Below are 14,254 nucleotides of genomic sequence, written 5' to 3'. Positions count from 1 at the left end.
ATTTTATTTTAGATCACAGACTTGCTGGATACAATCTTGGTTACTGCTATCTGCTGCAGTAGTTTATTCTGAGCGCTCAAAAGAAAGGCTTTTACTTACATTCCTGAAATCAGGTAACACCATTTCTAGGGATGTTCCATTTTCATACAAAATAAGTTTGGAACATAATTTTTCTGTAACATCTAAGGCAAAGATCAAGATACAGTTCTATTTATCATGACAGCAGAGACCCAGCTAGGCTGTGGATGCAAATTCAGTGTATCCACCTGATTCATTGTTCAGCATTTTCACCTTTTTGTATATCTTTTTTCTACAGATAAAAGGTTTAAAATAAGGTGGGTTTTTTCCTTCTTTACCAGTGTGATTTTTAAATATTTTTTTTAAATGAAACCACTTTAACTGCTGTCATTTGTCAGTATTTTTCTAGTTCTTTATTCCTAAGGTTAACCCAAAACTGAAATAATGGTAAGAGAATAAGAGCAACTGTCTTGACAGTCTTCTCTTACAGCCAGCTGCAGTCTATGTGTGTGAATAAAACTCATAGTTTACTAGAAAGCTGTAATATCTAACCACTTATTTTTAACCCTGATTCACATCATACTGCTGTCCACCTCATCAAGTGGAACGTGGAGACAAGACAGGCAGGGTCACTGTGTGCCAGGTTAGTGTAGCCATGACTAAATACACCATTCTCATGTTTCAGCAGTGGAAAAACCTCCAACTGGTCACTCCAAGAGATTTACTCTTGCTGTTATTACTCACCATAAATAATCAGCTTCAAATAATGAACTAAAAGCAAAACAGGAACTTTACTGCCATAGGAACTTGCACCGTACACAATGGGATCAGCAAAGCCTGGACTCCTGTGGATTTTTGTTTTTCCACAAGACTAAGCTTCTCCATCGTTTCTCTGCTGCCTAACTTAAAGATGTATTTATTAATAAATATACCTCAGGCCTACCTATTGTCACAACATTTTAATTAAACACTTGAGACCTCAATGCCTTTGTAAATTCAGGTGAAAGCAGCCAAAAATGGCAGACTGAAAGAGAAGTTAGATAGGGAAACACATGCTGTGATTGCAGAAATCTCAATAAAGATCCTGACTAGAGGAAAGAGGTCTCACAAGGAAAACTCATCGCAGAGATAAAACCAGGGGCAATATCCCACCATCCTATCAGCCAAGAACAAAACAGAGAAACAAGCAGGACTTGAAAAGCCTGATTTTGACCATTTTCCCTTTTTATACAGGGCCAATTACATGGTCTCCCTCAAAAAAGGAAAAAAAAAAATTAGCATAATTAATGGATGTGCAGATACAAACAATCCCCCCTCACCGCCCCCCCCGGGGCACAGCAAAGTTGATAGTGGGAAAAAAAAAACCTGGCAACGTGGCACACGTATTTTTTTTTTAACAGGAGAAAATAGTAATGAAATATAATTACAGGAGTGCAGCTGTCACCCAGTTTGTCACCAGTTACATGGGTAATTAAGGATGTGATGTGTGGGGTTAAGTTAATGCAACTTGATGTGAGCTCTTCATCGGTTTCACTGGGCTGGCAGGATGGGGAATACAAAGCGGGTTTTAAATCGTTGCCATCTGCAAAGTGGCACATTGTCTTATTATAGGACAAACTGTAATCTAGAACTGCACATATTTAACAGAACAGTACACTATCAATCACTTGTATGTGTACATAAAAAAGCCTTAATCATGAAAGGAACTAAACTTCCCACATGGTTAGGCCATCTGTGAGATACAAGCTTACTAAATTACCCAACCAAAAAAAAATATTCTCAATGTTCTTGCTCAGAAAGTGTTTGTTGTTGGAGTTTAAACAAGTTTTCTCTTGTACAAATTCTGGTATTCTTACGATTAAAAACTGAACACCGATTTATAAACTTTCTGCTTACTGTTACTGACACGTGGGCAATAACTGAGCTTAGAAACCCGCAAGAGCATCCCCTCCTGGAAGGAGACCCCTGAATCTCATCTTACTGACCACTCAGCAAAAATTCATTAAACTTTTCCTTCTTTATTTCTAGGTCATGTATTTCACAAGGAGTTTTATTATCTTGGTGTAGAGTGACAAAAGCAAAACTTAAATACATGGTTATAAACAGGCAGCAATATTACAGAAAACAAGGTATACACTTAATTGTCCTCTGTAATCATGCTTTAAAAGAAGGCAGAAAACCATTACATACAAATTTGTCTACTGCATATGGTCAGTGCAATTACTAGCACACCTGCAAAATACAGTTAAAAAGAGCAAGCTTGCAGATGTGCTATACTTCAAGCTCCTCCACAGCAACTTAGAAAAATAATCTGCGATTGTACTGATCCTTGCATTATACCTGTGCTTATCAGCACTTCTGATAACCTTCCAATGGTGATGTTTTTGAAGACAAAAATATGTTTCCTTAAAAGTAAGGCTAATGTAAAGCTATTACAAACTGGTACCACCTTGTTTAAAAGAATAATATGGAACACCACATAAAGTAGTAAGAGCTAAACGAGACGTTTCACAAGTACAGTAAAAGCACAGGCAGGCAGAGGAGGACGTGAACTCACAAGATGCCGGCTACTTTGCCGTGAAGGGCCAACACGCATGCCCTTCCCTTCGCCCTGTGCCCACCCACTGCGCAGCGAGAGCAGGCCACCACCGCTACTTCATCCTGCAGTCACTGGTTCATCTCGCCATACCCCCTTTTAACGTTTGGGGCTGCAAAGGAGCCACGGCACGGCAGAGAAAGAGCTGCTTTGTTACCACACCAGAAGCATTCGGTACTACAGCGATCATGCCATCATCCTTTAGTAAACTGGTGATCAACTACAAAGTGCAACTGCAAGGAAAATTAAGTTTAAAAAAATAGATCACACATCTGATACTTACAAAAGCAAGCCTTCAGTTCAAATGACCGATTTTATTTTTTTTTTAAACAGTGACTTTATTTACTGCCTAATCTTCAAATCCCTGACACGCAGTTCCACTAATTTAAATGTTTGCATAAATAGGGATAGCTTCTCGCTTAGTATCTTCAAAGACTGAGTGAAGAAGTACTACCTGCACAGAAAAATCATCAGTGCAACATTATAACACAGACATGTTTTTAGCATGAAACGACCTCTCAAAAATATCAATACACTTCTTTTTCTTTCAGAAACTGAGGCCATGCTTCTTTCAAATGAAGCTCTTCTGTTACCAATATAGATCTGATTTTTAAAGCATCACACTTTTCAATAGCAAATGATTGTAATCTTACATACAGCACGCTTTTTTTCAGTGAATCTCAGTTTAAGATAGTCTATCTTTAAATAATCTATATATATTACATATAAAAATACACATCTCTACCATAAATGAGGTCTTGTCTTTTTCTAAATGTCCCAGCTTTTTGGCCCGTTGGCCTTGCTGTAGGTCTGACTCATCTTCACCTCATAAACCAAGGGACACATTCACCAAGCAAATCTACTCACAGAAGTATTTCCTCAACATACAGTCCTGGAACGCAAATCAAATGCGACTCAAAAAAATGTATGCGTAACTTTTGTTCAAAACCAGCGTACCTTAGAACTTCATTCAATTTTCTGAGAAATTTTTGAATTCCAGCCAGCACCATAAATTTAACTTCCCCACTGAATCTCTGAGTGGTGTGCATCTCCAAGTAAGCTCGCTTTAATTTCAAGTCCTTACATTAACAGATGACTGGGGAAAAGCTTCCATTATTCTATTTGTATTTCAAATGCAAACACATCTGTTTATTTCCATATGCTGTAACAGCACATATTTATTGAATGGCTGAATGTTTTAATATGGAGACCTTAACAGGTAAATTTCCCATTGTGCTGAATTCAGATGCGCATTTCACGATAGCAGAGCTACATTTGTTTCCTCAAGGATAAGCCTATCCTTAATGTTTAAGAGCACACAAAACAACATAAAGATACTAATCAAAGAGGAGTTATAAACCATTGCGCAAACTTATGCATCGTTCAATTTACCTTCAATTTATTTAGCCATAAAGGGAAACCATTACCTCATTGTAATGGCAAACGTGTTGTGTCTAAGACTATGGCTCCAAGGAGTGCACATACACCCATTTCTTCCAACTGTTGTTTCAACCTGGGCAGAAGTTTCCTAGCTCTGTTAGCATGACAGTGTCCTCTAACTGTTAAATTATTAAATTAATGATTAAGGCTATGAATATGCATAGAATAAGGGCTACCATGGTGATATGAAGTCCTGCAAGGAGAGCACACAAGCTTCCAAAATGGTTAGAGAACCGGGGTCTTTTTGTACCAAGCCTAGTAGATTTGCCTATACTTTTAAAATTTTAATCCTTTCTGTTCCAAAACACTTTTTTTTAAAAAATTAAACACATAAATTATCTCACTGTCATGCAAAACATAAAATCATCAATTTCTTCATTAAAAACAAGCAAAAATGCTCTCTTAGCTACCAGAACAAGAAGCACCTGAATATAGCCTTGGTGAAACAAAGGCAAACCTCAGAGTAATATTGTGGGGGGAAAAAAAAAAAAAAAGCAGTTACCTAATCAACTGTGTGTGTAACTAATGTTACCATTTCCAAGAACTATAAATCATAAGTCAGCTATCTAGGAGTGCTCACAGCAACAGTGAAAATTTCAGAATTCAGAATTTTCAAGAAGTAACTGTTTTCTGGGGAGCCAAGTAATAGGACATAGCATACAATGCTCAGGCTCAGTTTTGTGATCTTTCTGTCTAATGTCTATCCCTTTCAGTAAAGAGATGTACAGATTTAGGCAACAAGACCGAATATCAAATCTATTTTTCTTTTACGTTGCAAGACATTTATTTTAGTGACAAAAATAGGCATGATGAAGAAATACTTGCCACTGTCTCAGAGCCAACATCTTAATGAGATATTTCAGAATAAAGGAAGGTAATAAAGATTTATTTGTGTGAGCATTCAAACATGTTCAGGTGAAAAAAGATCATATCTGAATTTCACTACAAGCTTCACAAATATCTATTACTAAAATTGAACAATACATAGGGTTCAGAATTTGCATTGGCACAATTTAAAACTGAAAATATGAAAGAGCTCATTCTTTAGGAAACAATAATTTAAAGCTTTGAGAGACAAGGTGTATTAAATTTAAAACAACCAGAAGTCGTACCATAATTAGAAAGTCACGCTCAGAATATAGATAAAAAGGAGGAAATACTGGAAAAACAGAATAAAATTTGTGTCTTTGCTGAGGTACAAATAGAAGGTTCCATAGTACAGGATTAACTCTTTCAATGGCAAATCCTTCACATACAAAAATCAAGCCAAGATTCACTTATCACATAATTCAAAATTTACATGTAATAAAGGCAAGGCAATACTCAGTTATGGCCTGTCAAATATTTACCCCACTAACATTATCTACAAAAGCACTTTACCATTTTGTACACAGTGATTCCTTATGCACGTTGAAAGGCTTTCAGTTAAAAAAAGACATTATATACATATCTGTACACAATTCCAACAAACATACTCCATCTCCCAGTGGAATTCTTAAAGCAAGATACCTGAGGTTTCTCAACATCTTCAATTTCTCTATCACAAACCTAAATATACATTTCAGATTTTACAAAAAGACACCTCCCTGGAATATGTGCATTATCATTAAAAAATATTACAGCTTTAATGAGCTGAAAAAGACTGCCTCCATCTGAGAGACTTCCTTTTCACTCTTGTACATTTAGGAATGTCCTTCCATCAAAGGACATTCCAGTGACTGAGGGGCAGAACAACAACATTGGGGTGTGCGCCTTCAATGCAGACACCGTGGGATCTCTGTTGTCTTAGAAAAGTCAGGAACAGCATGTCAGTAGGATGAAGTACTTCCTCCAGCTAGTGAGTATCTGAAGAGGAAAAGAAATAATTATCGTCGTGACTCTCAGGAAGGCCTTCTACAACAAGCAGCAACTGAAAGTTATTCCATTTCACACTGTTGAAGTTCCAGCCTTTTTCCTTGCAGAATGACACCCACCACTGCTGCCGTGCTTTGAAGACAAAAGCTATAGAGCTGAACAACATGTAAAATACACCCTATTAGAACGTCGCTGCTTTTCTAATGAATAGGAACAACCCATGCTCAAGTGTGTTACTGAGAAGTATATGATGATGTAATAATTCTGTATACGGGGGGCAACGTTTAGTGATTCCAACTTTCCTACTTGGCAAGTCTACATCAGAATCTTTCCAAAATACTACTGGGGCAGAAAACCTGTATTTCTTGGTCTAAGCAGATTCTTATATCGTCCAAAGAAAGAAGCACACATTTCAATCATGTTAAGCTTTCAATAAACTTTGTAAAACATCAGAGATCAAAACTGGAGGGGGAAGGTAAATGAATTCACTCAAGTTATTGGGCAGCTCTTCTGAGGGGCCCAACTAATTCATTCAGACAAACCTGGGAAATCCAGTTTTAACCAATCATAAGGGGAATGAAAGTCTCACTAGAAACATATTGATGAAGAGCCATCTTCAACAGTTAGCTATCAAATTGAGAGTATATTCTAAGTGGATACAATGAATGACTTAATTATGTAACAGAGCATATTTCTTGCATATTTCTTGCAGTATTCAAAGAAGGAACTATCTTTTCAGACGTTGACTAGCTCCAAAAATAGCTTTATCCATGAGGAATACCTACTAAGCTATGGAATGGTCCAAACTCCTTTTTAGGGGTGGAATCCTGCCATTCATTTCTTTCACTCACTTTCTGGAAGGAGTGCTAGTCATGATCACATACAAGCTGAATATCATCCCTGGAATGACTAAGAGAAAGTTCATCCAGATGTGACCCAGCAACAAACATTCTCTATGACTATTTCTTTCTCTCCTTCAAAGAAAATTAAGTGCCTGCCTCTACTGTTATAAGACATTATGACTGAGAAAACCAGCAATATTCCAAGGAAGCAGAAGAGAAAGAAGACAAAATGCTAAATAGGTATGTAAAGGGTTCTGAAATCTATCTCGTAGGACAAAAAATGATGACTGTTGCTGTCGTGACAGGAACAAGTAAGATCATCTCCAGCATCCACAAAAGAAGTGCCCCGTGGAAAGCCTGTCTCCACACGGTCATTTTCAGCTTAAATTACAGCATCAAAAGGCTCCCAGTTCCAGGAAGGCCCTGTACCAGGCTGATAGAAACTTGACACTAACAGATTGGGCTGATGAAAGTCTGGGGTCAGTTTTGGAACCCCTAATGGAAACCAACTGAGATGGAAGCTCCAGAAAGTCTTTCAAGCCTGTCAGGATAAACTAAAAGAGAATCAGGACATCTGGCATCAAGGAGTGACCTTGTAGCACTAGAGATGCTGACCGGGCTTCATGCTTACCAGCCCAGAAAGCAAGAAACATGACTGATTGCAATTTCTTGGCACTGATTTTTTTTATTGAATGACAAAGTGTCAGCCTGGCAATCCTCTGCTTTAACTTCAGAGGTGTGAACTTTTTAAACCTTAAGGTTTACCAAGCTGTGGTTTGAGACAGTGTAAGGGAGACACCTGCTAAGGGTGATCTTTTTCAGCGTAGCAGTCCATGAGTTTTTTCTAGTACCAAGCAATCCAACCTGGATGGTGTTGATTCACGACAGCTGTGGGCTCCTGGATTCAAGGTTGCTTTTGAAGTCTCTTCAAGCAGTAATTTTGAAATTCATACCCCGATCTTTTCTTGTGTAGCATTAAAAGAACAGCAAATTGAGTTTGTTAAGAATATATTCCTAGCCTAGGTAGTTAGAAAATCTCTTGGGAAATTTGGTCTCTTAAGGTAATACAAAATGCTGGGTTTGGAGATACCACCTAAAGGCCATACAGACTATCTTTAAGGAATGAACAAGGAACCACTTGCTATGTGACCAAAAGAAACACAAACTAACTGAACAGTCCATTTATCAAAGTGGATAAAAGAAATTAAGAGTGACACGGGGCATCCTCTGCAACATACACCCAGACATTAAGAAAGTGTGAATGTCCCTGACAGGAACTGCAAAGGGAAAAGGCTGTCCAGTCTCATTTGACACAGAGCATGCACACAAACAGGGTGAATGTACGTGTGGGCTATCACCTGAAGCTAGAAATTAGAACTGCTGATATGATTCGACTTTCTTCTACTAAGCAAACACAACTGTACAAACTGTAAGCACAAGTGGTATTTTCCTCTATTATAAATAGAAATTAATTCTTTCAATTTAACACTAGTCAAATATTTGTAGAATCACATATGCAATCTTCTGTAACCCTTAGGGAAACAGTTTCATTACCTCTGAATCCTCTGCACAAGGTGTGACACCATGTTGTCTGCAATGCCTGGACAAGCCTCTTCAGCTAAATAAATAGCCTTTCTCAGTTCTTCTATAGAATCTGTGTTACCACCACACACTTCGCTCTTCTCTTTCAACTGAAAGAAAAACAGGAAGACATGTATTAAGAAGATATTAATAAATATTTCTATAAATGATATAATGCAAAAGCTTGTTAGGAAGTGACTGCCAGTGTTCACAATGTCAGGATTTGACTTTCATTATACACCCTCACATCCTGAAGTCTTTTTTCACCCTGAAGTTAGTCTTTTCAGTAGTTATCAGGATGTCATTCATCTTTACAAGTCTTCAATCATTCATATACCCTTTCAGCATGCTCACATTCAAAAATTATGACAGAGTATTCCAAGAATGATGCACTATTTACCTGTAGCTGTTTGGTTTCGAGATGTGCTGCTTACACACACTCACTTTAGTATACATACTTGTACACCTAGAGCTTATATACATCACAGGTGCACTTGTGCAAGCACTGTTAGAAAATGTTTTCACTCTGTCAACTATCAACAGAGTACCCCGAGCACACTCTCATCTCCCCTCGAAGTGTAGAATCCCACAACTAGGCAGAAACTGAGGGCTCAGAGGGAAGGTCTCAGTGCTTTGCTTGTGTAGAAGCTGGTATAACATGCTAAGTATGGCTGGTAAAATGCTTGCTTTCTCAACTCACTAAATGTTCAAAAATCTCAGCAGGGTCTGGGCTTCCTTGGAAGAAAGTGCCAGTTACCAGTAGTAAAGGTGAATGAAGGCATGGTCTTCTTTCAGGGACTGGCCTTTCCCCAGCAGGTTGGATGTCTGCATTTACAGGTTTCTCTCCACATTTATCACTACAGCTGTTGTCAAGAGCTGTTTTGCAGCAGCATTCTCTTAAGAAGGATGGAATTGGAGCCATTTCTCAGGGAAGAAAAAAAACCCACCAAACTGGTGAAAAAAATATGCCAGTCAAAAGCTAACTGGGCATATGAGTGCTTTAGACCAAAGAGTTTGAGTTGTTTACGCAGAACTGAAGAGCAGTGAAATATTCTTCTACATATTTATCTACAAATTATTCAATTAATTTTAAAGTCATCTCTGAATGCTGGACCTATAGCCAGTCTGCCTTTACGCCTTTACTACCAGTAATGAAGAAAGCTCAGCTTGAACAAATGGCAAGTTTGTGCCACTTTCTGAGACATAACGCATGCATACACTTTTGGCCCTGCTTAAGTATAGCACAGAGGATTGCCACATGGAATAAGCATGATCCCCAAAAAGCAGCAGAAAGCAGAAGTAATAGATCAAGACAATTTTGAGTTCAGTGTAGTACAAGACATTCCAGAGGGAACAAAGTGGCAGTGAAGTTCTTCAGAGATGTCCAAGCATTAAAGCAGCCTTTCAGGACTTTCAACAGGTGTCAGGAACTACAGTTCAAGAGTTCCCATGATCATTAAAGAACTGTTTTTATTTAAAAAGGAATCTGAGTCTTGCAAGGGAAAAAATAAAGGAAATAATCATTGTTCTAGTTCCACATTTAGCAACGTCTTATAGGTATAGGTCTCAACGAAAGGAAATCAAGAGGATTCTGTGTGTATATACAACAGCCGAGGTACAACCACAGCAGTAGGAAGGCTTCTGCACTCTTCTTTGGCTGCTGCTTGTGGCTTCTTTTCAGGATGCTCAAGAGTGAGATCTTGCATACAAAGCATAGGTAACAGGAAGACACAAATGCCTTTTCTTTTCCCAGTAATAACTAACTGTGTCTTAGTCTATACCAGGAAGCTTGAGGATGAGATGCTAGAAGTAGACAATAGTGGGAACATTACAACAAAGGACATCTCCAGATCTTCTGCCTTCAAAAAGGAACCCAGAATGAGTCCCTGCATGCAGCATTTGGCCAGTGTCCTCTGATAAGGAGAACAAAACCACAGCAGGGTGGTAGCTGGTCAGTGAAGATCACATATAACTGACAAACATGACAGCTTTGTTCATTTTCAGGGTGCATTTTGCTTTCTGTTGTTTGAGGTTTTGTTCTGTTTGGCGTTGGGTGTTTTGTTTGTTTGTTCTTTTAATTGCTTTGCTGAAGTGCACCAAGCTTCAGCACCAGCAACACAGAGCAGCAGGGCCCCGTAGCTGAGCAAGCCTCTTCAGCCAGGCTCTTAAGTTGCATCAGAGTTCAACTGAAGGAGAAGGATGCAGACCACACAAGATTACCACCCTGTAAGATTAAGGACCGCAGTTGGTTTTTACACCCATCTTCTCTGCCAAAAGCTTTGAAACCTCCATGATGACAAAAAGCTCTGAATGGCCAGCTTTGTTCTTCTTGGAGGAGTTCCATGGAGTAACTCACTAACTTAGCTAGCAATAATTCCTGAAGGTACAGATATCTGTGGTTTGAATGCTAAACAAATGGAACGCTGAAAATGTAACATAAGGCTTCCTTCAGACAGCAGAGACAGTGGCCATGCCCCTAAGAAAAAGGAAACCCTGCAATGAGATTCTGGAACAGTTTGGGAAAGTTGTGGCTATCCACCAAAAGTTGCATGGAGGAGGAGTTTAAAATATGAACCAAACAGAAGATACCAGACCAAGAGTCTTCTCCCATAGCATGAAAAGATACAACAAACAAGCATGTGAGGAAAAATTTTTCTGTAGCCTCTACATGCCATAGAGATGAAAGTAAATGTCAATCTTAATAAGGACTGCAATGAAAAATGTTTGTGTTGCTGCAGCAGTACTAGGGGAATCCTATACACACAGGCATCAGCAAGTGGCAATTAAAAGAATGGCCTTGAAAATGAAAATGGGAAGCAAGAAAGGTAAAGAACGGCACAGCAACTAGGTAGAAACACCATGGGAAGGAAGAACCCAGAGCAGAGATAGCTAGAAGACAGGTAATAAAGGGAATAGTGGAGAGAAAATGAAAAATAAAGGATAAAAATGGAGGATGGAGTGGGGAAGACAGTGGATGCAGGACCTGTGTCATGCCTGGTATTGGAAAAGGAGAAGGAAGACCTAAAGGAGAAGCACATCAACTAGAAGAATGTTTGGGAGATGGAAGGGTAGGGAATTGAAAGAAATTCTCAGAGGCAAGCAACTGGGTAAGATATAAAGAACTGCAATGGAAAATGTCCCAAAAAAATCCCTGTTTAAAGTGTTTTCCACTTTACATAGAAGAAAGACAGTCTGATTTAACACTGGAGTCTGAATAACCAATACAGAAGTCATCCCTTTAAAATAAATTTAACTGCCTTACTGCACTCAATATTCTTAATGAGCAACATGCAAAATTCAATCATAACCCTCTGAAGCAGGACTTTATTCATTAAAACAAAATTAAGACAACATCCTTTTATTAGAACAATTTCTCGAAATTTATTTCTGTAACAGTTGCAATGATTGAAATCATTAAATTTTCATATCAAATCTAGGGTGAGAGGGGACTTTTTGTTTCTTAGAATTCTATCAGCTTTTTAAAATAATCACACCTTCATAAATATCTGGCTTACCCTTCATAAGATTTTTTCTGAAGTTGTTTTTAAGTATTTGGAAAAACAAATATAAAAAAATATAAAACTCAGAATGGGAACAAAATACAGTTTTCAGCACTGAAATTCAAAAGTTAGGTTCTTGCTGATCTGGTCCACAGCCATATCTTGGAACATGGAAGAACCTGAAATTTGTGATAAAACGACAGATAAAGAGATAAAGCAGTGTCAAAACATGGAATGCTACAATCCAAACATTTACATACCTTTTTGGTTTTCACATTCTTTGCTTTAGGCTAGCATGGTTCATGTTGCTACCATGCATATGAAGTATTGTTAGAAGGAAGACAAAGACCTCAAAAGCAGACATGCATGAAAGCAAAGGTACAGCTAAAACTGTAACACATCAAGTTCCAAATGGTTTGTAGAACCCTTAGGTGTCATCCATTACATTTTTCTATTTTTCAGAGACATAAATCCTAAAATTGTTAAGTTTTAAAGCAATAACTTACCTCTTCAAATAAAGGGGATATAACCGTAGACAGGCATTGGGATAGAGGCCTCTTTGAGATATCCTTTTCCTTTAAAGAAAACAAAATTGTGACCAATTTTATTTCAGAAAAAAAGCATCCTCACTGTATTCTGTTTCTACTTAAAGAAAGAAATAGTTCCAACATGCTACACTTTATGAAAAATCTGTTTCTAAGTATATACAAATATGTAAAATGTTCTACAACAGACTATTCCAAAGCACTCTGGAAAATGAGCCTCAAAGTTTAATTGAGCCTCCAAATACATGCAAGCTCAAAACAAACAAAAAAACCCGCCAAAACAAAGAACCCCACAATCCTACTGAGCATGTACTAAGTCATAGACATGCTGATATTTACTAGGTTCCTCCCACATATGATACAACATTTTTCTTTTATTTCTCCAGTTCTGGTAAGAACACACACACAGAACTTTCAGAGCCAGGGTAGCAACCACCTGCCCTAGCCACACAGAGTGCAGAAAGTATGATGGAGCAACTCCTAAACAACCCTTATGGGTTGAGTGGTTTGGTTTTTGGGGTTTGGTTTTTTTTTGGACACATGCACATTTTATTCTTTGCTACACTGTAGTCTTTTTTCCTAAAAGACCAGAATGCCTTCCCCAGAACCCCAGCCTAGCTTTGTACTGTACTGTATGGTTTAAGTTTAATTTATAGAAGGAAGATTTTTAAAATAAAATACTGCCTGGTCTTCCTCCAGTGGTAATATTTCACAAACTACAGAAATATTTTGGTACATATTTCACAAACTACAGAAAAAGGACACATTTACAGAATACCTAAACTTCAAGACTTACTCAAGACATTTTGTGAAAGGCTACTGTAGAATATACTTTCTTAGCAAAAGTTCTGAAACTTTTACAATTTAAATGCTTTTAAAGGTATAAAATGAAAATCACCCCACTAAATTACTAAAGCAAGAAATTATCTCCTTATATAATACAGTCAGTATTTTGAGCACCTTATTTCTTTGCAACTCCAAAGGCTGGGCTGCTCCATTCTCTAGATTCTTGGGGTCTTTTTCTCTTATTGTAAAGATCCACTCTCCTGAATCACTCCCACCTGAAGCCTGGCCATCTGGTTCACTTCAAGGGAGGGGAAAAAAAGAAAAAGTTCTATTACCTACACCTTATTGTCCATGTTCATTCAATATACACACTAAACATAAAAACTACAGTCAAGACCAAAATCAGGATTCTATTGTGCAAGCCAATAAGAATAAAGACAAGTATGAAAAGTAGCATAATTTATCTTTGGGGGAAATTAAAAAAAAAAAAAAAGAAACCTAGATACTTCACTACATATTAAATTAACTTCAAAACAAAAGAGAGGCATTACAGATTGAAAACATTTTCCCAAGTTAGATAAACAAGTAACATGAAGTGCTTTGTTGTTATCGGAAAACTGGCTTTAACCAGAGTATCTCAAATCATTAGGGAAAGGGGAAAAAATTAAAAGACTTAATCCACTTTTTTGCCTAGGAAAACAGCTAAGACACTAGTTTAGAATACCTTTGAGGAAAACAGTGCATCCCCAGCCCGTTAGCAAGTTAAATTTCCCACTCCAAAACAAATGGCTAAAAAAGTACAGATACAGCATGGCTTTAACAAACAACATTACCATAAATCAATCTTTTGCCTCATGTTTTGTGGCATAGTACTTCTTTCTGTAACTCCTACTAAGTTAAAAGACCAAAAATCACTCACTGCATTACATTTCTCATCTCATGACCATAAAGATCCTTCTCTAAGTTCATTTCTTTCTGATCTGTGCATTAAAAGTGATTTGCAAGAAATCTACCAATTAAAAGGGCACCTAATGGCCATTGTACAAGAAGTATTTACCACAGCCTACCAAGTCAAAAAGCATGTGATCAGTG

General features: G+C 37.8%; 1 protein-coding gene across 3 annotated transcripts in view; it reads right to left on the bottom strand.

Annotated features, from left to right (window-relative positions):
• Positions 1–2,020: 2,020 nt before the first annotated feature.
• STK24 (serine/threonine kinase 24) overlaps positions 2,021–14,254 on the bottom strand; it is a 68,523-nt gene continuing 56,289 nt past the window's right edge. For all 3 annotated transcript variants that reach the window (XM_074859385.1, XM_074859386.1, XM_074859387.1), the window contains 4 exons: positions 13,337–13,460; positions 12,338–12,406; positions 8,305–8,441; positions 2,021–5,899 (listed from right to left, as the gene is read on the bottom strand). In XM_074859385.1, the coding sequence (XP_074715486.1) occupies positions 5,863–5,899; positions 8,305–8,441; positions 12,338–12,406; positions 13,337–13,460 (367 nt within the window). In that variant the 3' untranslated portion in view covers positions 2,021–5,862. The remainder of the gene's footprint in view (positions 5,900–8,304; positions 8,442–12,337; positions 12,407–13,336; positions 13,461–14,254) is intronic.

This window comes from Strix uralensis, chromosome 2, assembly GCF_047716275.1.
Source record: "Strix uralensis isolate ZFMK-TIS-50842 chromosome 2, bStrUra1, whole genome shotgun sequence".
Taxonomy (NCBI): Eukaryota; Metazoa; Chordata; class Aves; order Strigiformes; family Strigidae; genus Strix; species Strix uralensis.
Note: the sequence above shows the minus strand (reverse complement) of the source record. Positions and strands in the feature narration are given on the sequence as shown.